The following is a 24,852-nucleotide window of genomic DNA, read 5'->3' as shown; positions in this document are numbered from 1 at the left end:
AAACTCATATGTCTTTATAAAATAGAAAGAGCTCCAGCTGTATTGCTAGATCCAATAATAATAATAAAAAAAACCTAATTGTTGGATACTTTTAAAAGTAATAATTTCCTAGGGTGCTATCTGTGCAGCTGCAGTGGTGGGGATGAATTAGGTTGCCTTCCTGGTGTTTCGTAGGTCTCAAAGGATTAAGTTCTCCCAGGTTACATCACTTGTTGAACTTTGTGATGCCTTAATGGAGTTATTTTCCCAGGTATTGCAGTTTTGGGTTAAGAAGATGGGCTGAGCTGTAGCTGAATAAAATGCTGATGCCTGAAAGCTCTTTTCATCCAGCACAGGAAAGTCTGCATCAGTTGTTTCAGTATCTGAGGAGTAGGCATTAGACTGAATGACAGTAGCTTAGTCTCAGTCTGAGACAGATGAATATGTTGTTAGTGAGAGGAAAAAATCTGTAGTTGACAACTGATGTGAGTCTGTCCTATTGATCCATTGTCTGAGTTGACTGGTGCTGGGTTGTCTAGGTGCTTGGAGCTAGGGCTCCACTGTAATCCTTTTTGCTGTATGGACCTGTATTTGTGTCTGCCCCAGGTTACTGCAGAAGCTCAGCTGAAGATGGCTGACTGCAGAGTGCACGTGAAGGCTAGTCGGGCACACTGTCAGCTTTTTTTTCCTGACTGACATTTACAGGAGGGACAGCAATGCATGATGCAGTAGTTGCCATACATGATGCAATGCATGATGTAGTTCTCTGCCATCTGTCTGTCTGATTTTTAATGGTCCTGAACCCCTTGTGTGAAGTGTTTGAGCATATCGCCTAGATTGGGTTTGTGCAGAAGTGTTCCCTGCATGGGGAAAACATAGTGACTTTTTCATAGAAAGGAAATAAAGACTTGTTCAACAGATCGTTGGGAGAGGAGGACATCAAAGTCATTCCAGTTATTGGCTGTTAAGCTGACCCTGGTTTTTGGGTACTTCTGACTGTTGTGTTGTGTCTTGATGAGAAGAAGGAGAGGCCACAGGTGAGTAGGGACAGCAAGTTCCGCCTGGCTGCCAAATAGCATTTGCTCCCAGCTTCTGTGCAACAACTGCCACCAGCTATCTATCAGGGCTGCAGTAGCCTAACTCTGTATTTGAGCCAGCAACAGCTGTTTGCTGCTCTCCCAGCTTCTGCAGAAGTAACAGCCCGGCTCTCTGTGCTGGGAGCAACAGTTGCCTCTTCCAGCTTTGCTGTGTAACAATTGCCTGGGTCTCTGTGGCAGGTGCAGGAGAAGCATTTTCAGCAGCAGCTGCCGCCAGATGGGAAAATCAGCTGTTTTCCTGAGATGTGGAGGTGGGCTAAAGCCTTGGCTGGTGAGATGGGGGGGGTCACAGAGGTTCTCAAAATCCAGATGCAGCTGTTAGAGCTGCCAAGGTTAGACCACCCTGCAAGGAATTAGAAGAGTGAGTCTACTGCCATGTGTTATAGCTTTCTGTAAGCACCTCCTGGGTTTGTCTTGGATGCCTGGAACTGTCTGCCCTTCGGCTGAATTATTTCCTCAAATGATTACTTTATTTTTCCCTATTTAGCAGTGATTCAGATTACTTTGCCAATTAAAAAAGATAGGCCACTTGGTGGATAGCTCTGAAACTTTGCATGGGTAAGCTTTCCATCGGTAATTAAGGTGATGGTTAAGGTGTAAAGCAATGTGAAAAACGTTTGGAGAAGAGCTGCAGAGATTTACTGTATGCAAGTCTAAATCTGGCTGATAGAAACACCTGGTCTGGAAAAGCAAGGTGCTGAGAGAGTTACTTTAACATTCAGGAGTTTTATCTTCAAAATCTGTTCTTGTGCGTAAAAAAACCAACAGTTTATTCATTTTTCACATTCATTTTCTTCTTGTGTGGTCTGAAAAACCCAGGAGAGACTGCTGAGTCTCTGCAAAAATGCTATAGCTGCTATGAAGGGCAAAAACACTTTTAGATTTAGAGGAAATCCAGAGAAGAGAAGGCACTCTTCCTAACATTTTCTTCCCCTTCGTCCTTCAGTTAAATTCCTGGATTTCTTTTTGATGTATAAATGTTTGCAAACCAGTAAATGTGGAAGGTTTTACCTTTACTGCGATCATTTGTTTAAGTTTTAGATTTTACTTGGAGGACATGCTTGTTGTTGCTTAGATTTAGTTCTTTGCTGGTAGGAATTTTTTGCTGAGATACTTAATGCCTTCTATGAAAATAAATCTGAATAAAAATCAGTTAATCTCCGAATTAAAGGGGAAAAAATTCTCATTGTATTTCTAACTTATTGTTAACTTAATAACAAAGGTATGCTTTTGCTTTTCAGAGTTTGTATACTTTCCAAGTGGCTTGAATTTTTTTCCTGTTACTGCTAGAATTCCATTTCTTTAATTTGAATTTTTGCTTGGGTAGAATGAAAGGCATAAGAATGAATAAAACACATGCTTTATGTATTGTAAAGCAGTTAGCCCTGTGATTCTTAGTCTGGCTTCCTGAAGAAGTAATGCATATGAGATTATGGTGCCCAGGTGTCCTCATAAATAACTTCTGAACCCAAGTACTCATGCCAATTAAATTCTTCCAGATTTAATCAAAATACAACAAGGTAACATGGAAATAAGTCCATTAAAAAAAAAAAGACTTCATAAATATTCTAGTCATTGGAAAAGCTTAAATCAGCTCTTGTAATTAGGAATGAGAGACGAACCCATAAAGAGCCAGGCTTTATTAATTTTGTGGCTCACAGAACCTGCTGCTTCCTTATGCTTATCTTCCAGAGGAAAACAAAAGCTGGTGTCAGCCAGACTGTGCTGGGACTCATCCTGCCTTCCAGAAGCCCTTGATGTCATGGCTGTCAGTGAGGCCTTGTCTTGGGTGCTTCACCTTAAGGAAAATAGTTGAGGTTCAAACCAGACGATTTTCTTGAGTTTATAGTGCAGGAAACAAACTATTTTTTATTTTTTAATTTTCTTCCTCATCTTTAGACCAGTGATGGAGTGTGACTTGAGATGGAAATTTGTGTTTGACAGCTTGTAGTGTCGGAATCAATTCTCCTCCTCCATGTTGAAAGGTTTTTCTGAAGTCATAGTCTGCTGCAAGTGCGATGTTACAGCATGCTAAGGAAGATTTCAAAACATCATGTTTGTGGTTTACGTTAATCAGTAGCTTTCATTCCTCCATTGGTGTAATTCCAAAATGTTTGTTTCTCTTTTATTGGCACCTAACAAAACTAATAAAAGTAGTCAGTCTGAAAAGTGAAATCTCAACGTTGTTTGTTAAAAGTCCAGACTTTAAGTGTGTTTCACATTGTTGCCAATGGAACCTCAGACTGTCAGTTTGGTGAAAGTTTATCATAGTCAGAGTACATTGCAGCAGAGCTGTCAGGATCACTTTCAGTGTGGCCTGATGGTGTTAAGTACTTGTTTCTGTGCTCCCTTCCCTGCCATTTTTCTCTTTTAATACTTAAAGGAAAGCAATGAGTCTTTGGAATCTTTTCTCCTGCTATCTGATTCTGTTCTATTACTGTTAAACTATATTTTTAAAATTCCCTATTTTATATTATATATAAAAAGAAATTTATATAAAAGTGTTACGTAACTGTATGTTGGGACAGAAGGAACACAATCATGGCTGAGATCTTGTGAAAGATGAGCAAGATGCTCTCTTGCATTTGGAGCTGAGTTCAACTTACAGTTTTGATGGATTTTACCACTGCTGTTGTATTAGATTACTTGAACTACATAAAGCCAGAGTATAGTGCTGGCACAACACTCAGGCATTTTTTCTGAAAGTAAATGTTTCATTACATAGACTTCATTTTAAATAGTTTCACAAGGTTCCTCACCCGTATTAGACTGAACAAAAAATCTCACTTGCCACCTTTTTTTCTGCCTAGCAGTGCTGTGTAACACCCGCAGTGCGTAGGGGTAAAAGGTATTGGTGGAGGCAGTAGAGTTGGTTTTGGTTTGAGACAAAGTACTCCAACCACCCCAGACTTACCATTTTAAATATTTTTGTGGTCCCTTTTAAGGGAGCATGAGTGTTTCAGAATTTCTGACATAGAATGCTCAAAACACCTTTATGAGACAGCACTGCAGTGCTAATTTTGCAAATAACTGCTTTGTCTTGCTTCCTTATGTGGCTTGTTCAAGGCTACACAAGAGTCCTCTGGTGGAAGAGGGAATTATACTCAAATCTGTGGTGTTTAAAGCTCTCCTGGCAGAAATCAAAAACCTATACATTTCCTGTCATTTACTGAAATTAATTCTAAGTACTCATGCTTACTTTGATCAATGCTTTTAATTCAGTTTACTGCTTCTTTTTCTTTCTAGGCTTGTACTGGTATAGAAAATATCGATGAAGCTATAACTTTGCTTGAACAAAATAACTGGGATTTAGTGGTAAGTATTCTAAGAGAATGACTTGTCAGATGAACAGTGGTGTGCCATCCTGCTGAGACAGCTATTGTCTTTATTTCAGAGTTGTATGGCTGGGGCAAGCAAGTTATGTGCAGGCTTTTTTTTTTCTAGTTCTTGCTTGTATCATGACATTGCAAAATAAAGGCTTGGTATAGTTTGTCCAGTATTAACTTTAAGCTATGAAACTGTGACGTACCAGAAACCATATGCAAAAGTGTACATTTAAATTTTAGTCATTAATGTTTTTAAACAGGAAAGCACAACTGTGTGTTGGCAGAATGGTACGATTTAAAACATCCTTAGTCATAGTAGTTTGTTGTGACACAGTGTGGGCTGGGTTGTTTTGCAAGTTAAAGTATTTGTTATATGAAGGCAAGGAGTAGTGTTATGCTTTCTTTCTGGGTTGTAAGGTTCTTAATGTGATGCACTAAATCAGTTGGGTAGGATTTGGGGGGGCTTGTAAATTGTAAAGTTATATGCATTACAATAAATGATCGCAGATAATGCTGAATGAGAGAATTATGATGAAAAAAATGTTAAGAACAATAAAGAGGAGTTGTTTTATTGTTTATTTTCTTTTGAGACTCCAGAATGAGCGAAAAGGGAGTGAAGTATTTATAGCTATGCCAATACCTTTACATTCTTCATCTTATTAGTGATGATTGAATGATCTAGAAGTAAAATGTGGTAGGGAAAGAAGTAATGTCCGAAAATGCATGCTTAAAAAAGCAAGGAAAGTAAGAAAGGAAAAAAGGTTAAGGGTATAAGAGGTACTTCAGGATAGTGCCTACAAAAGGGGAATGGTAAGTGGTGGAAGAAAAAAAATGAATTGGAGTGGGTAAAACTGACAAAAATGTCCTAAGCTCCTGTCATTAATAGAACACTGGCTCTCTCTTACTAAGAGCAGACTTCTTTTAGAAAGGGGAGTGGATGCTAAATTATGCAGAAGAGTGAAGAAGAAAGATGAAATTTGGAGACAGAATGTAAAAAGACAAGGAGTTTCTATCTTGAGAGAATTAAACATGTTGTTAAACAAGGGATTTCAGCATTTCAAAAGTCAAAACAGCACACGAAAAAAGTTCACAACTGATGAGAAACCTAGGGACTCCTTATTTTAAAAGTGTAGAATGAAACTGTAAAATAGTAATCCTTTATGTGCTTACTGCATAGGTATTTCTGTGCTTGTGTTGTGCCTCTCTGCCCTGTGATTCAGTAATCAAGTATGGAACAAGTGCCAAGAAACTGGGGAGGAGGGAATACTTTGTTTTTGATTAAACCAAAAGGTCTTGAAACTTTTCAGCTGAGATGGAAAATATGAAAATGTATATGCAAGAAGCCTCACACTACAAATATTGTATTTTTAGGTAGCTTTGAGAACTTCTTTGTCTGTCCTGATGCAATATTCCTACTGCTTATTTTCTTCATGGTATTATTATTATTTTTTTTTCCTGGTCCTGTTAGTAGATTTGAGTACAAGGGTTAAAAATGTCACCCATCTCTTTCCTGTAACTTGAGTGAGTGTTGCCGTGTTTTTGCATTTTTTTGGACACGAGCTCTGACCTTTTTAAACAAAACAAACCAGCAATCCAAGCCTGAGTGAGCTCTAAGGAGCTCTGCAGTAGGACTTGATGATCTTTAAGGCCTTTTCCAACCTGAGCAATTCTATGATTCTTTCTTGGTTTAGTTGCTCTTTTATTTTTTTTTAAAAAGGCAAACCTTTTATTTTTTTTTTTAATTAAGAATGCTTATGAATTATTTTTTTCTTTTCATTTGAGAATGGAAACATCAACGATTTTTGAACTTGTAAAGATCCTACTTCTGTCATTTTCACGCCTCCCCAGTCTTCATTTATCTCCATTAATGTGGGATACTTGGAGACATTGTCTTCCACTTAGACTAAACAAATTGGATTTAAATCTGAGTTGTGTATGTTTTATGGTGTTGAAATCACGTTTGTAGCTGTTTAAAGTGAAGCTGCCACTCATAAACATTGTATTGCTAGGTTTCAGGTGCTCAAAATCAAATTGGTAATGAGATTGCTGCGGAGGAATTTGCCTGCAGTAACAACATACAAATTGCTTGATGGGATCATGAAGTCTAATCTTGCCAATAACTGCTTTCCTTCTGTTGCACATGATTTGACCTTTGTGGTCTTCTGCAAATAGCAGTTTACTTTTTTTTTTTTATTTTTTTTTAATATATTGGAGCTCTGTAACCTATTTACTGGGCTTATGTAAGGCCAAATGATGAAATGCTACAGAAGTTTTGTGGAAAAAAATAAATAAATCCCAAGTATGTCCTTTCTGAATTGTTTCTGATAGTATATATTTAAGAGAGATAATCTATTAATACAGAAATTCCTAATCTGCTTTCGGCCCTATGTGATATGGACTTTCAGGTACATGAGGTTATTACATATGTGGTAACTCTGCTGTCCTGATATCCTAGAACGTAAAACCTAGTAAGATCAGATTTTTTTGTATGAAGAACAGGATTTAGTTGCTTTGATTTTTTTTTTTTTTTTCCCCTACCTTTTTCCATATTAGCATTTCTGTTGTTACTCCTTCAGTTGTTGTTTCATTTTTTTCCCAACAGATATGGTGATGTGGGTATTGCTTGGCATAACACTTTAAGAGTAAAGTCAGTTTAATCAAAAATAAGGTGGGGTTATCCCATGTTCACTTCACTGCAAACATTGTGTGTATAATAAAATATTAAAAGAAAAAACAACCTCACAAAAATCTGTTTTCTATTTAAAATAAACTCTTAAAATGGCCTTTGTGCCTTCCTACTGTGCTTAGCTTTGTTATTCCATGTTTGAAGCACAGTATAATTTCAGTGAAACCAGCAGTTCAGTGCACCTGGAAATGTGATGACTTGCAGTTCCTTTCTCACATAGCTTCCAAGAATCAGCTGACAAAAAAAACATTTCTGTGTATTGGAACAAGAAAATTGTATATTTGAACATCTGTTTTTAAAAAGCTTCTACTCTCAACTGTAGGGTTTTCTGTTTTCGTTTTAATGTATACCTTATACAGAAGACTGTTTGGTTTGACTTAGTTTTTTAATGGAAATACGCATTTTGTTTACACTTTATTCTTGTATTTTCTTCAGTGTGATGTCCTTTGGAGAGAAAAATAAAAAAGTAAGAAAAACTTGAGAAAGGTGCGAGAGGGCTTTATAATATTTCTTCTCTGTTTCTGTTGGAAATGCCATTTAAGATGGAATTCCTGGTCAGAAGATGATCTCCCTCTTGACAATCAGCAACAGTCCATTATTTATGTCTTTTGCTATTTTCTAAACATTAACTTAGTTCTTTTGTTATAATGTGTAATAAATCTCAGTACGAGCTGTTAAGAACTAAAACACTGGCGATGACTTTTGTCTGTTTTATTTTTCCAACTGATTTGCCCTGCAGAAACATTAATGTATCTCTGTTTTTTTTAAAAATTGATTGGAATTAGACTGCACCCAGAAATCAGGTGATTTGTTTGGTGTAGGGCCATTTCTTTTCCCTTAACATGGGGCAATGTTGTCATGTGCCTGTCAGCTCCTTTCATTTTGAGCTGCCTGCTTTTCAGCGGCTGCAGAACCAGGCCTACATGTGATGGTGATGGCGTTCATCACATTTACCCCTGCTGGTGAACTGTGGTGCCTGTTCTCCAGGAAATGCAGGAGTTGCAGGTTTCTTGTGCAGCATTAAGCTCTTGTAGTAGAAGACAAACTGTATGTAAGCTTCTGTTTTACAAAGGCTTACAGAAGTCCCTTTTGGAAGTCTTTAATTTATTGTGCATTACATCAGGATCCCTTTAATTTCTTGTTCTCTGTATTTCCATGTTTTGCGCCTTCCAAGTGACATTTCTGTATCCTTGAGTAAGCTCATATGAATGCTGTGTATCTTATGGAAGTTCTGTGCAGTGAAGCATTGGCAAAGATGACCAGCTATTCTTGAAGCATGATTAATAAATCCATTGTTATTATTTACTTTTGAGTGCCTAAATCTCATACAAAGCAGATGTTTCTTCCCTTTTTGTATATTTTCTACATTGTAGACTGTGGAATGCTCAGATGTATAGGTAGCTGTAAACATGGTATTGCTTTCTATATAGTGATATGCACTTCCATCTATTAAGGAAAAAAATACATAGAAAGAACTCAACAACTAATGCTTAGAGAGACAATTAAGATTCTTAGTTTACAGAATGCAGAATAAGAGTGTTTCTTTGTCAGCTCAGTAATGTGATTCACCTCTGACAGTAACGTGGTAGCCCAGTTTCTTTGGTACAACCAAATCCCAGCTGCTTCTGCCAGAGGCTTTTGGCCTCATTAACATGATTTTTGAATTTTTTTTTTTAATTAGGAACCCTGTTTAAATTGCAGTCAAAGCCCTAGCTGATACAGTATAAATACTCCGGAATCTCGTTTCACAGTGTTCCCCCTGTGAAGAAGAGGCTGGAAAGGGAATAGTTCCTCTTGTTTCAGTTCTCAAATCTTTCTATACAGACTTATTTTCCTTATTTCAAGTCTTTTATACCAAAACTTCATTAGGTTCCCATAGATCTTGCCTGTGACTACTCAGGTATTAAAAAAAACCTCAAACCTTCCTCAAATGCTCCTCACCCCAGCAATTAATAGCTGTGTCGTATACTAGACCTAGGGGGACATCTGGTTTCTTGAATTTGTCTTTGTTTTTTTGGTCTTAAGGCAGGTGAAAGCTAGAAATACAAACTATTTCCCATCTCTAAGTAAATTTCTGTGTCTGCATGGGATTTTGTGAACGCAGTTTGAATTTCTGTAAATGCTCTGTTGAAACATCTGTGACGTACATGGGATAGGTCTTGGAAGCTTCAGTGGATGAGAAGACTTGAGCTTTCATTCCAGAAATCTGGTGTTTTTCAGTGATGTTCATTCTTGCCTCCTATTTGTAAGGCACTGCTACAATTTTAACATTGTACAGTTATTTGTTTTCTTGGGGATAAACTCTTTCTAAGAATCACTTTGATCTACCTTGATTGAGGCAAGGGGCGTAAAGTTTACAACTTTATGGAGACCAAGAGTTGGGGTTAAATATGTGAATTGTTTTGACCTCCAATTTGAAGGCAGTTTTTTTGGAAGGATGAAAACGGATACCTCTCATGAAGTAGTTCTTGCTTTTTAATTTTATGTAAAGCAGTTCAGAGTCATGGGTTTAAACATGTTCTCTTTAGTGCTGTTTCATGTCTGGTTTACAGTTTTGTTCATTCAGCAGAAGGGCCTAATTTTCACATTACTTTTTGAAGAAGGGTGTGTAGTAGGGTAAAAGTATTTAATATAGGGTAAGACTGCTGTAACATAGATGTCAAACCTTGGATGGAGTGTCTTCTAAATCAGTACCCTCTACTTGCTGTTAAAATGTAATATTTTCTCAGTATATGTGGAGAGATCTATACCTTCCATCCCTTCAGTATTTTAGCAAATGTAATGGTTAACTGGCAAATTGTCAGTTTCCTAGGCACTAAAGGGATTATGCTAATCTAAAATAATTTGATTTGTTTCATTACTAGTGATTTAATATTTCTAATAGGAAATGCCTGCTTAATTCACTGGAGCATAACAAAGGAATTGTTATTGCTGCATTTTAACTGCTTTGGCTGCATTGAAGAAGTTTTAATTTAAACTTAAGTTTTAATATCTGGCCAGAAATGTAGTTGAGCAGACCTTTTTAGGTGACATGTTCACATTGACATTGTAAAGTCATGTAGGCAACGTGTCTTCTTTCTAAATAGATAGAATGTAATTACTGAATAAATGAGCTCCTTGAACTTTGTCTTGTGTCGTGAAAGCAAGGGAACTAGAAAACTTTGTTTTTATTTCATGAAGAAAAAGCTCTATTTCTTGTAGTAGATAATTTTTTGTGTGTGCTCTGATTAAACTAAATCTAAAATAAAAATCAGGACCTGAGAAAACTGTAGTGCCTGAGTATTACTTTAGCTGTGTGCATACATTACCCACCTGTCTTACATTTCACAAATACTTATTTTCAGAGGATTCTACCTCTGGTTTGGCAGCCTGTGTGCAGATTGCTTAGCATTAATTTGTCCTTAAACATTGCAATTTAAGAGCAAATTTCTAGAGTATATTAATAGTTGAGTGGATGGTAATTGGTGTTTTAAGATATCTGAAAGTAGTTTGCGGTGTATTACTCTATAACCAGTTGAACTGAAAATTGCATACATCTTCTAAATGTGTGTTTGACAAGCAATTAGTCTGTCATGAAATCATGCTGGGAATGTATGAGTAGGAGTAAAATGAAGTAATTTATTTAATTTGAGAACCAGCGTCTGCAGATTCTATGGCTGTTTTGCAAGGGAACCTTAATGTGAAAGACTGGACCATGGTAAGCTAGGAGTCATCTGGACCCACCAGACTTCCAGAGTGGGATATTTTGAAAAATGATACAAATATTTTACTACTGAGTATCTTAACTGTTCTGTCCGAGTTTTATTTCAATAAACTATCTAATCCTGGAAGACCTGGTTAGTGCAGTGCCAGAAACACAGCCTTGTCTGAAACGTAGTCTGAAACACTGTAGATGAGCTATATGCTGCATACTTGAGCTCCACATTTTCTGGCTTGCAAAATAAGCTAAATATTGCATAAATACTCTTTATTATTGATAATGATTAAGCTATTTGTTGACTACAGTAAGAGTAATTTGGAATCTGTTAGGATGTTTTGTGTTGTTATGCCTTTTCAGTAAAAGCAACCTTATTCTATATACAGTGCTTCCAGGATTTTTTTAAAATCGTGTTGTGTTATGAGGTTTCATCCGCAATCTATTTTTGTAAGACTCGCTGGGAACCAGCATATCATAACAATGAGCAGTTTTAAAGTTGAACAAGAAGTATATTATCTTTGAGTAGCCATCCCCAACCTTTCCCTGTTAGTGTTGCCATCCAAATTTACATAAAACAATTTGGAGAGGGACAGAAGTGTGGGAGCTCAGAATACAGATTTTTTTCAGGCTCAGCCTTTGTTTTATCTGTCTCCCCTGTTGTCTAGTGATTCAAGGAGTAACAAAATATGCTTTGATATCAAGCATAGGCTTTTGTTTCTGTGAAGTTATGAAGCAGTATTAGCGTAAAAATGTGTGGCATTAATCAGTAGAGCCAAAGTGTGTGTGTTTGTGTCAGAAACCAGCAGATATATCATAACCCACTCTTTTTCCCATGCATATATATGATTTTTAAATAGATAGTTTTGGTGTAGGTTCTTTCCTTTTTTCTTCTGTTGACAATAGTGTTTTGATACTGATCAATATAAGCTTCTTTACTTATGTGCTCATGTTTCTTATTTTCATTACACCATAAAAATGCATCCATTTGTGAATCTGTTATTGAGATTGAGCTTTATTTGTGGAATTATGCAATGACAGTATACAATTAAAGGACCATATAAAGTGTGGTTTTTTTCCCCCAGGATTATTGAAGTATATCTAACTGTTGAAAGGCTTCCTAGTGCATTTCGGCATATTGTATGAACTACAGGAACAAGTTTTGTTGAAGCCACCAAAGAAGTGGGGAAAAGTGGGAAACCACATCTAGAGTGCTAACTGCAAACTATTTCAGCGCTCGCTCTCTTGCTGATGATGTGAATCATCTGTATGAATATATTCATGTGGCATTTTTGATGAAATGTTAATTTTTTGCTTTACTGGTAATTCTATTGTTTCACAGCTCTTCATGAAGTATATTTGTTATAAAGAAAGCAAGCTGAAATAAAGCAGAATGCATAGAAAGACACTTCATTGTAGTTCAATTACAGCTTTTGGTTAAATTTTAACCACGATGGGGACAAATGTTGGCATTTGGTAAGAACTGTGGGTGTAACTTAACGTCTAGCACTTGGAAATACTTTGAGACTCGCAAAGCTGGGGAAATGCCAGGGAGTATAATGCAAACTGCAGGAAAATGCTCACTCTTTTCTATGCTTTGTACAGCCTGGTAATGGTAACAAAGGTAGAGGTTGCTCCTGTTAATTTACTGCTGGGGCATAGTAAGTAATTGTTAAGAAAATTTAAATATTAATGCATTCATTCAATAATCCAAAAAATGATAGGTTTTGTAACTTGAGCCGAAAACAGTCATTACTTGTTAAAATAGTAGTTTTAAAGTGTCTGTGTAGGAGGGTGATGGTGAATCTTGTCTGCAAAAGTGTCTGGTCTAAAATAATTTATATTTGTGCGGAATGTTTTACAGAATTTCACATCTAGGATGACAGATTGCTAACATACGTGTAACAGGCAAGATTAGGCAGTGGTGTTAAGTTGGGTAGAAGCCATGTTTCTTTGCTCGGGAGTCTCGTGATACACTCCCAGTGTATTAGAACAGAAAGAAATGATTGTATTACAGCTGATTTCAGTAAGCCTTCATTTTATTAATCCAATTTGCGTGCTTTATTTGACAAGTACTTGCTGTATGGTTTTGTCAGTGTTGGTGAGTAAAACTTTTCCTGTTTGCTCCCAAATATTCCACTGTCTATGGTTATAATCAGATGACAGAAGAAGTTTCTATATACATACAACTTTTATGGAATTGACTGAACTTGTAGCATTAGGAGGTCAGAACAGATATTTTTGACATAACTACATCTGGCATTATCTGTTAAAAACGTGGCAATAGCAAGATAAGTTCTACAGACTGTTAATCAACAAAAATCCTGCATTTTCCAACAGAGGAGCATTATGAAAATGGTTATTGTTACTACTGAAGTTTGCAGATAGTAGTATCTTGTGTTTCACTGTAAGAGTTATTTCTGTGGTCAAAATGAACAAATAAATCCTGATACTGTTCTATTTTTTTTTTTTTCCTAAATTCGGCACTCTTGACAGATCCTCAACTAGGATGAATTGATCAAATACTTATTGACACTGACATTTTCAAAACAAAGTAGTTAACAATTTTTTTTTTGGTACAGAACACTAAATGCTTGTTGTGTCTGCCTCTACAGTGAGGTTTTATACAAATGATTTGGTGTTCTATTCACTTTGTTATCAGACAGAAAAATAAATCTATATAGGATTAAACGATGAAAAGGTCAATCAAGTATTTAGATATATATGTAGTGTGGAACAACAAAAACATTTATTGTTATATTTCTAAATGTACTCCAGAAATCTGCTAGTACCATAATCTCTGAGATGGTGAACTGTCTTTAGGAAGTAGCATGGGATAAACTTTCTGAATTTGTGGCTTGAGAGAAATTGTTTTGATGTCAGAGAAATGTTAAATATATATAGGATGAAAATGCAAGATGACTAGGTTAGCCACAAAGTGCAGAACTTTGTTTCTGTATTCTCCCAGGCATTTTAAAACAAATGTAGAGTATGACATGTAACATTTGGGAGAGATGTAATAAATGAATTTATTTATCAAAGACAGCTCTAGCTGAAGTTCATAGAAGGAATTAAAGATATGGATCATGAGGGTATTATATTACTTAATACAGAGTAAAGCAAAAAAATGTAATTGTCAATCCTTTTGTGTCAAGCTGATGGGATACCAGAGAATTAGAAGAAAATGTACTGAACAACTTGATGTCTTCTTCTTAGAGATGTTTTCTGGTATCCAGTTTTAGAAAGCTGATCCTGAGTCATACTTCCCAAGTTTCATTTCACTCAAGGAAAATGCCCACGTTGAAGAGAATCCGTAATTTTGGGCTGGATCCTACCTGCTCTTGCTTTTCATTGAGGTAGAAATCTGAATATGAAAAGTTTTAAAGGATGTGGTAGGGTCTGTATCTGTCAGCCGAAACTGTTGTGTGGAACGGAGACTAGGAAAGAGAGGGGAAAAGAGGTGGCTGAGGAAGCTTTTTTCCCGTCTCAGCCGCTGGGAGAATCTTTGGCTGTGCTCATCTGGGCCTGACTTCAGCACTTAAGGTAATTTATCTAAGCATCACTTGTAAATTGTGGAGTTCATGAAGAGGAAGGAATTCCCTGCCTGGTTTGTGCATGCAGTCAGTTGATCTGTGTAAACCTCTGCTTCTAAACAGTATCATTAGCAAATCTGGTCTATTTTCAATCCTACTGATAACCACCGAGTATTTTAAGCTCAGGAGATAAGTTTGTACTATCTTAAATGACGCATTTTTTCATAATTTCCTCCCTTCAGGATGAGAGATAGCATGAGATATGCTTAATTATTTTCTTAATGGTCAGTACCATAAGTCTGTGTTTTGAGAGAAGTCATCAACATTGTTATTTCATCAGGTTATTAAAAAAGGTTGATCTTGTTTTTTTTTACCCTCTAACACTGTTTTGTACCAGTAAAAGATAGATTAGTCAATTCTGAATACGTGTGACTATTACAATGAATATTCCCTTGAGGAAAGGCTTTAAATTTAAGAGTCTGCTTCACAACATTCTTCTGACACTTAAATTATTCTAGTCTGCAGAGTACTACTGAGTTCTTGGGTTGCCCAAACTTTTAATGGATTTAATAACCTTTTATTATTCCTATTGCTCTACTGGATTTAATATTTTGATACTGTAGTTTGGAAACTTGCTGCTGTGAAGCCAACACCAGAAAAAAGTATTGTTACTTTGACCTTTGTAATTGGCACTCGTCAGTCCAGTATTATGTCGTATTTTTGTCTTTCCATTCTCTGAATGAACAAGATTCTTAGTCATCATTCTCAGTATGACTTACACTGTTAGGTGAAGGAGACTCAGAGTTGTAATATTGGAACTTCTGGATGTCTGTCTAGTCAAAAATGAGCCAGTTTAAATAAGGTTATGCTGGACTTACTGAATTCTTAAGTAATTCCACTTCTTAGATACATGACAGTCTCTAAGCAAAAGACATAAATAAAGAATAACTGAATTTGGCTTAAAATTTCCTAAATAAGTTGTGAACCTTGTAGTTATTTGAATATTGTCACTGAAGATACTGAAGAAATAATTATGTCCTTGCTTCTGTTCATTTGCATGACATTTGAACAATATTACACAAGGTTTGGTACATGGGTAGCATTGCGACACACCTTATATCTTTAGCTTTGGGAAAAATCTTATAAAAACTCTGTAATTTTCCAGTTGAGCTTAACTCTTTAAATACTGATATCATGAGAGCAGACACAAGCAAACAAACAAAAAACAGCCAACCAAACAAAAGTTGAAGTTGTGGACACTAGTGGATATACACTGTGAGAACAAAGTAAGCACGTACTGCTGCTTCCCTGGTAACAACTCGAAGCTGAAGAAATGTTCTGAGCCAGACGTGCGTCTTTATTAAATAACCCGTGCGCAGATTTACTGCACCTGTTATATATTTCACTTGAAGCAGTTTTAGTATCTTTAACTACTGTGTATTAGTCATACATGCTGGTTTTGATGCTCAGGTGATCCCTGTTTGGAAACACACAAAAAAAATTAATGTATTTAAATGTTTGCTTCATCACAGGAAGCTGATCCTCTCTCAAAGGGGACTGATGCTGTGGAAGAAGAGTCTGGAACTGTTTTAATGTGTTCACTTATTTGTTTTTGTTACAACATTCCTGCTATGAAATCCTAAATTGGATGATTGTTCCTATTTCTTTGCAGTGTCCACCTATAGATGTCATATAAGAACATGAATGTTTAATGTTTATACAGTATCTATGTCTGCACTGCCACCATTTGTCATCTACATATTTTTAGTTTTCCATTTTCCTTAATAAACAGTGTCCAGACTGTTTTTACTGTGGTTAATAGAGGTCTTTCCATCAAAACCATACATAATGCTGCTGCTGTGTTTTCTTAGTGTTGTGCTCCTCAAATGTTATCAAGTTTATAGAACTGGGGACTTGATCAAATGCATTATTCAGTTCTAATGAAAATTGCTTGGAAACCTCTCTCATATTTAGCCCCTCTGATTAGGCTTAGAAAAAATGAGCTGATTTAATCCTCTGAGATTGAGACATGAGCTTTGACTGAAGAAGTGTGGAGCTGCCCTGCTGTGCAGTATTTCTTTATTGCTGAATCTTTTTGTCCAGATTGCCACTGGTCCTGTGGTGCAAGAACCTCTATTTGGTTTTCATATCCTACAGATGCAAAATAAAGGATGTTTTTGTCTCTTCACTGACTTGTGTATCTTGCTGATGAGTATTGGGGCCAATACAGAAAAACCCAAACAAACCAGAACCTTCCACTTTTTCCTGGAGGTTTATTAGATGAACATGATCAAGAACTGTGTATGACGGCAAAAACCACACTGATGATAAATGAGACACATTAAAAAGAATCTTCTGGTTATTGCCATATGTGATGGATAAACTAATTTAAAATGTGCTCTGCTAGGAAGCTGTTTTCAATGTAATTTGATACAGACTTGTGGGTAGTTGCTGTAGCTTATAGATACCTCCAGCACTTTTGTGTGTCTTTTTCTGCTGTCCTTGTGTAATGTTTTGCATATCTTGTTACAGTATCAAAGCTACTTTGAGTTCAGTAGTAATACTTTGACTTCAATTGTTAACCATTGTTTATTAACTGTTAACAGAAACTGTAAAAACTCATGCTTATGTATTCAGAGAAGAAACATAGGATTTAAATCTTGGTTTATTCTACCTTTATATTTGTTGGACACTTCTTGTTTAAGCTACATCAGTAAATATTGATTTGTAAAAATGATGATGGATAATGACAGCCCACAGTCATGGTATTTGAGTTAATCCTCTTGTAGTACTAAGGAGTCTGAGCTTCTAAATTTCAGCTTTGTCTTCATGAAGGACCAGTCACTCCTCAGGTACACAGGCCAACAGGTCAGGTGTATCTGACACATGAGAATGGATATTAGTCATATTAGAAATCCTGGTAGTAACATGTGCTGGTGGCACAGCAGAAAGTGGGGATTAGTAGTGGGATGCTACAAACTCTTAACTACCAAGTCTTGCAAATATGTTCCTGTGAAAACAATAGTGATCATAAAGAGTATTAAAATTAAGGAATAGAATTTTATCTTTCAAGCTTTTACCCTCTCTTTCCTGATAGATTTATTGACTTTTCCCTCTCCCTCATTCTTGATTGAATAATATTCTGCTTTACCTGCCCATTGCTGGGCCTTCCTTAAAGATTAAAGTTAGTTGGGGTTCTGATGTTCCTACTCCCATATCTTCTAACAACCAGAACATAATTTAAACAGCTGAGTAGTGCAATGTGTAAGCCAGCACTACCAAATTGCATGGTATCGCTTTTGCTGAACCTCAAGTCTGATACATTCTAGCATCAAAGTGATTTTGGAACCTTTTTTTGTGATATAAAGCAGTCTAAAAGAAGTTGTCTTTAAGTACTGTTGAAGAGAAACTTATTAGCTTTCCAGCATTTTTCTTCTTCCTGACTTCATGCAAGCTTTGGTGTATACACATGCTTCTAAAGCATTGGATGCGATGGAAATGCACTAAAACTTTCTGCAAAATAGAACGGAGCGGTATGTCACACTTCTGTCAGAAGTAGATTTTTGAATTTGAAACTGGAGTATGTGGCGGCTATTCTTAACAAAAAAGCATTTCAATGTGAGATTTTTTTATTAAGGTATTTTTATAGGTAGTAACTGTAATTACAAATAAGAGGCCTAATTTGGATGCAGCTTGCTCGGTTTGGGCCTAGGCCTGCATCTACACTTGAGTAATATTTTGTTCTGAGTTGCTGATCAGCATGTGCTGACAATTAGCTGCATAAAACATATTTAAAAATGTTTGCTTTTTTCATGTGAAGATTGAGTATTGGAAGTATTTCAGTGGTTCTGTGGTACGTGGTTGTGCTTAGGAGGCTGGACTTCTCTAGAAGTCTCTGCAGCGCTGGTGTACAGGCCAGAGTAGGCCTAATGCTTCTGGGAGACATGAGCTTTTCTGTGTACGTGCTGTCTGGCTGCCTTGTCTGCACACAGCTCAGTGAGTCTGAGAACTGTCTTTTTACTGTGTGCATGTACAAAGTGTTAGAGCACGAGCTGTGCTGTTTATTCCTTTGCACTACACCTGGGAAATCTATTGAGCATCAGTTGATGTTCATTTTCACTTAAATGTTTTTCATTTTAAGAAGGTACTTTAATGGCAATGTTGTTTACCAAGAGTATTTACTGAATGGAGAACATCTTATGGCGTATTTTAAAGCAAGCTAACCACTTTTTAAAGCAAAATATAAGGGTCTGTCCTGATTTATTTTTCTTCCTCTTCATACCTGATTGAAAACTTATTTTCTCTTTTCAGGCAGCTATAAATGGTGTAATACCACAAGAAAATGGCATTCTGCAAAGGTAAGCACAGAGGGATGGGGTAGTACATACAGAGAATGATGCTGCATAATATTTGCATTTTTGTTTCTGAATCCCAAGATGAAGATATAATCCTCCTTTTAAAGCAATTTTTTTGAGCCACAAATTCAATTCCTGACAAAGCTGATTTCACAATCAATTTTTCCCATACTGGTGAAGAACAAGCTCAACCATCTGTTTCAATTAATGATTTTTTATTTTATATTAATTTATTGTTAGGTCATTAACTGGTGGTAGATACTATGCTTGATAAAATAAATTTGCTCCCTTCTACAAATAGCTTTACTGATTTCCTTTCAGTTTTTAAATTCAATTTTGGCTCATATATTGATGCCTGGATACCTTGGAGTCACTGAAGCATGATCTCCTAAGTGCTGATGAGGCAACTGAAAACAACAGAACAGGAGTTGAGCTACTTGAGAGAAGCAGTTAGATACTATTTTTAATTTTGTTTAGAAAAATAGTCAATGTACTGTTTTTAAAAGTTTATTTTAATGATTAAAGAAGATGCTTAGTGTGGGTGATGTGATGTTCTGGCATAAATGCCAATGCTCACTGAAGCTATTATTAAATAAATCGTTTTTTGGATCAAGATAAAACCTTATTTGCTTGATAAAGTTACTAGATGTATATTCACTGTTAGGCCTGCATGATCTGATTGAGATCAAGTCTCTTCTGTGTCAAGTACTATTTCTACTTATGTTAATAAGTCCTGACCTCAAAGCATGTAAATTCAAAACACCAGAACATTTGCAACCATTTTGTCAGGGAGAAGGATCTGGGCAGCAGTTATACCCGACTTTGATAACAGGTAGGTCTGATATCCACTTAACACAGCTTTCTTCATTAGTAAATTATTCATTTGTAGAAATGATGAGACAGTCAAATGTGTCTCAAGTCTTTTTTATTTTCCTTTTTTTCTTTCAGTGGAAGAAGTTTAAAATTAGGCCTGGTAGACTTAGAAGCCTAGTTTCCTGCGGCTTACAGATGAGGCTGATTTACTGACTTGGATGCTTTTTAGTGGCTTTTTATGCTTCATTAGAGATTGCAAGTCAGATATGTAAAATACTTTTTGTAATGGAATGAAATATACGTAATACAGCTGAACTTGAAGTCAAGTTTTACTTTATAGTTCAGTTATGTTGCATTTAAATAAATAAATAACTTCAGTGCCTGAGAATCAGAATATTCTTTGCTTCTGATGTCTGCTAACAAAAATGATTACAGTACTAAGTTTTGGTTGGACATCAAATCGAAAACAAAAACAAAAAACCCAAGAAAAAACAAAAAATTCAACAAACATATTGCTCAGTGTTTAAACTTTTTTAAAGCTTGAAAATAAGACTGTTCCCTTTATTTCTTAAACCTCTGAAGTGGGTCTTTGACCTTTGGATGTGAGTGTTTGTGATTGGGGATTCATCCTTCTGAGCCTGCTGAAATGAGATGTAGAGAAGTATTCTCCCTTGTTTTACAAGCATAATATATGTTCTTCTTTTTTTAACTTTATTTTCAAAACTGGGAGTCACAATGATGTGATTTGCAATAACTTGGTACTATTTATTGCACTTTTGTGACATGAGTGCCATCCACATTCACTTTTTTTTTTCCCTAAGTTCAGTCTTCAGAGGCTTGACTTGCATAGGAAACATTTCCATTGATCCAGAGATCTTATAGAATCTTCAGGAAGGGGAGTATGCATTTTTTTCAAATAAATTCTGTTTAGGAATGGAGATGAGGCAAATTGCATCTCAGTGTTTCCTAAATGCATGCTCAACTTCCATTTTTATATAGTGCATTCATTTTATTAGCTTACATCCTCCATCAGGATACCCTGTTGCTGCCCAAGACACATAATCCTCTAAACAGAGAGCACTGTCTTCCTGGTAAGAACATCTACAACATGAAATCCTGTGAAGTGTCTTGCCAGCAAAACCTTATTTCAGTACATCATAATTTTCTTTAGCCTAGAGTTATGTTCCTTAAATTTAATGTTTTGTTACCTTTGTTTCTATTCTCAGTTATGTGGTACTTTTATGAGAGGCTCACTGAGGAGGATGAGATGTGCTTCTGGGTAATCAGGGTTTCCCAGTTTATTCTGACCTTTATTTTAAGCTTTACTTCTTATTCTAAGTTGCATGTGATGCTGGCCTAGTGATATAGAAAACTGGTGGTTGCTATGGTGCTAATTTTTATATGGTCACAGCACTCTTGGAACAGGAAATAATGCTACTTCTCAAGATAAATCTGATGTTAATTACATAGTGAACTTTAGACTAAAGTAATGGCTTAAATACCTGTTTGTCTTCTAAGCTGCTCTGCTACAGCACTTCTGAGTCCTTGAAATATTAATGTTTATAATACGAAAGTTAATTTCTAATTATGAATAAAAAAGCATTTTCAGATACAACAGTGTAGTTTATTCAAGAGGCGTATGCTGTGGACAACAGTGAGTAATACTGTTCACTTCACAAATCTTTATTTAAACATTATCAGTTTGCTCATACTTCTTTATATGTGTATCCTTCAGTGAGTACGGTGGAGAGACTTTACAAGGACCAGCATATGGCCCCACAAGTCATTCTACAGCAGCTTCTTCAGCTTCTTCATCTTCCTCAGCGTTTCGCCATGTAGTGCCATCTAGACAAATAGTGGAAAGACAACCTCGAATGCTTGACTTCAGGGTTGAATACAGAGACAGAAATGTGGATGTAGTACTTGAGGACAGCTCTACAGTTGGTAAGAATGTGTAAACGTGACATAACTGTGGAGGTAAAATTGTTAAAGTAAAATCAAACTAGAAAGACCCCACTGCCAAGATCTAAATCATATAGGGAAAAAAATCCCAAAACAACCAACCAACAAAACCCCTCAAAAAATGTCCCACAAAGTGCAGTTTTCATAGCTTCTAACCATTTTCAAACCTCTTTGCAGCTCAAAAAAAGCAAAATTTCACTAATCCATTGTAAAGATTAGTGATCTATCAAATATTTATTTTGACATCTAGTTGTCTTATGGACTTTATAAACAAAATGGAGATTACTGATTAAGCTGAGGCAAGAAAGTGTAATTTGCAGTAGGATTAGTGTAGATGCAGTCAACTAATAAGTGGATCATCTTGGCATTTCCTTTTTGAATCTCTATAGCATCATCCTTTTCTAAATTTCAGAGAATTCTTCTAAGTGTGAAAAACATTGTAGCATCCTTCTTTTTATTTGTCTCTTTTTTTGAAGAAATTAAGAGTTTTGTTATCAGACTTGTTTGTTTTTATTCCAAATATGATGCATTTTGTACAAGTGTTTCAGAAATATGCTGTTCTTACCATTGCAAGCATATTCTTTTTTTATATTTCCCAACTGACTTAATTTACTCTTCTGAAGGAAAAATAGTATTATTGCTTTTTAAGACAATATGCAGATCAAAACAAATAAATACGTGGAGAAATAGTTGATTAAAAATTTGTTGAGTTGTCACTTTGTCTGTGATGAAATTTTGAAACTTTGGATCCTTATTTTTCTTGTTAGTGTTTGATTTGGTATTTTTATGGTGCCACCTTGTGGTGATCAGTCGAATTCTTGATTAGCATCACTTTGCTCGGCATGGCACTGCACTGAGTTACATCCAAAGTAGATACAAGAGTGACCAAATCAGAATTTTTCAGCTATAGTAGGTGTAGTAGGTGATAGGTTTTTGTTTGTTTGTTTATTAGTTTGTTTTTTTCTATTAACTTCTTTTAGATATAGATGATTAAGTGACAGGGCGGAAGGTATTCGGTGTAAAACTTGTGTCATTTCTTGGCATATGAAAGTTGAAGGAAACCTTGTTTAAAATCCTGAGAAAAGTGTGAACCACAGACATCAAGAAAGCAGCTTTTGGCTTGTTCAGGGATCTGCTTGGCAGAATCCCAGGTGAGACTGCTCTGCAGGGCAGAGAGGCCTAAGAGAGATGGCTTATCTTCAAGATGACCTCTTCAGAGCACAGGAACAGTCCATTCCAACATGAGGAAGAACAGATGTGGCAGAAGGCCAGGATGGAGGAACAAAATGTGAAAAACACTGAAAAATCTGTCCAACCAGTCAAATATACAAACACTTCAGTTCCTTAGGTTCAGATTATTGATTGTGGAACTGGGTATCAGAAATGCAGACACACTTTATTTCTGGCAAAGTGCATAGCTCCAGATGGCATGTCTTTGCAGATGTATGCTAGATCCATACATTGTGTAGAGCTACTCAAATATATGTCCAAATCACCATATCCTCATGTGATTGTGTGAATCAGATTCTTGTTGTATGTGATTTTTTACTTTAATTTATTCTTTACTGCTTGAAATGTGTGTTACAATGATAACTTCACTAAAACTGGTGTTCACTATACCTTTTATACATGAATTTCTTGACATTTTCTTTATTTCCTCTTCAGGAGATATCAAACATATTCTAGAAAATGAACTTCAGATTCCTGCATCTAAAATGCTGTTAAAGGGGTGGAAGACTGGAGATGTAGATGATAGTGTAAGTTTTCAGTTATGTTTTCAGTCAACTGAATTCACTGTTTCAAACTGAGGATCTGAGGGTGGGGATGACAATACAAGGATTCTGAGTTTCTGAATGTTAGATATCGCAGGTGAAAGCTCTGTAAGGATCTCTTAAACTAAAAGCATTATAAACTAAATGTATTTTGCAGTGTTTTTAGATACAATGCAGCACACCTGTAGAGTTGTTACTAAATTAACAGTAGATCTTAAAAATTTGCTGGGGTTGTAAAGAAACTTTTATAATTAAAAGGAATAAAGTAAACAAAGTCAAAATCAGCGAATGTTTTATATTTACATTTCTTTTTCTTTGTTCAGACTGTTTTAAAAACTCTACACTTGCCAAAAAATAATAGTCTTTATGTTCTAACGCCTGACCTGCCTCCTCCTTCTTCAAGTCATTCTGGGTAAGTCTTTTGTCCATAGATTCTGCTTTGTATGATTCTTTCTGTGTGTTTTCTATGAAGCAGTTTGCATTCTTGCAGGAATTTGCAATCAGTGAATGTGCAGTGTTTCACTGTTCTGAGATGCAAGTGTAAAGACTGACCTCAGCACCTCACTGTTGAAGGAAGGTTGTTAAAAAAAAGTTTTAAGAAAACTGTGGTGTAATACATACTGAGGTTCATACAGAATTTTGCATCTTCAAGTTTTTATGACTTAATTTTTTTAAGATCCTGGAAATGAAAGCTGGTCTTTCATAATTTATCACATTAGAGTGATCCATTTAACATAAACATATACAAATTGTTACCAGCAGACCAGAATTTTCTTTCTGAAGTGTGTTACATCATTTTATCATATCTTCTTGGACTTATGAAGTGTACACAGTAATAATTTTCTCTAAGCAGGATATTTTCTATTACTGATTTCAATACTCAAGTGTTCACTAGTCAGTAAATATTGCAAAGGTTAGAAAATTAGATAGTTTTTATGGGAAATGGAATCGTTGTTGTAAAATAATTTGTAGCTACTTTGCATTAATTTATTTCTCTTATTTTCTACCCTGTCTATATGTTTCTCAAAGGTGAATTGGTGTGTATTCTTCATGGGTAAACGGGAATTTTATTCCGTAGCCACTAGAGGGTGCACTGTAATTGAGTGTGAAAGGAATAGCTCTGATCCTAAATTGTCAAGTAAGCAGGAAAGATTGCAGTTTGAAATGATCAAATTGCATAATCAGTAGACTAGATTGCCTTCAGATTGTCTGAAGAGGGAATTGATTTTCTGCTGCTGTAGATAGATAGCAGAATATTCTACAAATATGATGAAGGAAACCTTTTGACAATCAATAGAAATAAATATAGTACTTAGGTCCATAACCCTGTATGCTGTGGAGGAAATAAGAAAGCTGATCTTTATTAATTAAAAAAAAAAAAAAAAAAAAAGTAATAATTAGTAATAAAACACAAGCATTAGAAGAGGGAATTAATGGTAATGGAACAGAAAGAGCTGGTTGGTACTGAGCTGTGATGTGAATTTGATGTGCTGAAAGGAGTTGTAGTTGTGAGTAAGAACGATCAGATGCTGTGCTTAAGGACCTAATTGAAGAATAGTGACAATACTGTGGAAAAACCATGTAGATGCTAACAAATTTTTCAGCATGGATTCCTAGTATATTTTAATTTCAATG

The 24,852-nt window shown here is 35.9% G+C and overlaps 1 protein-coding gene across 1 annotated transcript; it reads left to right on the top strand.

Moving 5' to 3' along the window:
- The first annotated feature begins 1,293 nt into the window (after window positions 1–1,293).
- On the top strand, window positions 1,294–24,607 carry LOC104912451 (FAS-associated factor 1-like). The gene is made up of 6 exons (XM_031554990.1): window positions 1,294–1,347; window positions 4,323–4,391; window positions 18,627–18,673; window positions 21,219–21,427; window positions 23,111–23,202; window positions 23,541–24,607. Exons 1-6 carry the CDS (start codon window positions 1,294–1,296, stop codon window positions 23,631–23,633), a joined length of 564 nt encoding a protein of 187 aa, XP_031410850.1. The 3' UTR covers window positions 23,634–24,607.
- The last annotated feature ends 245 nt before the right edge of the window (window positions 24,608–24,852 follow it).

This window comes from Meleagris gallopavo, chromosome 10 (genome assembly GCF_000146605.3).
Source record: "Meleagris gallopavo isolate NT-WF06-2002-E0010 breed Aviagen turkey brand Nicholas breeding stock chromosome 10, Turkey_5.1, whole genome shotgun sequence".
NCBI classification, from domain to species: Eukaryota; Metazoa; Chordata; class Aves; order Galliformes; family Phasianidae; genus Meleagris; species Meleagris gallopavo.
The sequence above is the reverse complement of the archived record's forward strand: the minus strand, read 5'-3'. Positions and strand labels throughout refer to the sequence as shown.

Bases quoted from the DNA above. Each gene is read 5' to 3' on its own strand.
- LOC104912451 (XM_031554990.1), top strand. From the start codon at position 1,294: ATGGGAAAATCAGCTGTTTTCCTGAGATGTGGAGGTGGGCTAAAGCCT. The intron at 1,348-4,322 runs GTGAGATGGGGG...TTTTCTTTCTAG, and splicing joins GTGGGCTAAAGCCTTGGCTG to GCTTGTACTGGTATAGAAAA. The intron at 21,428-23,110 runs GTAAGAATGTGT...TTTCCTCTTCAG, and splicing joins TGAGGACAGCTCTACAGTTG to GAGATATCAAACATATTCTA.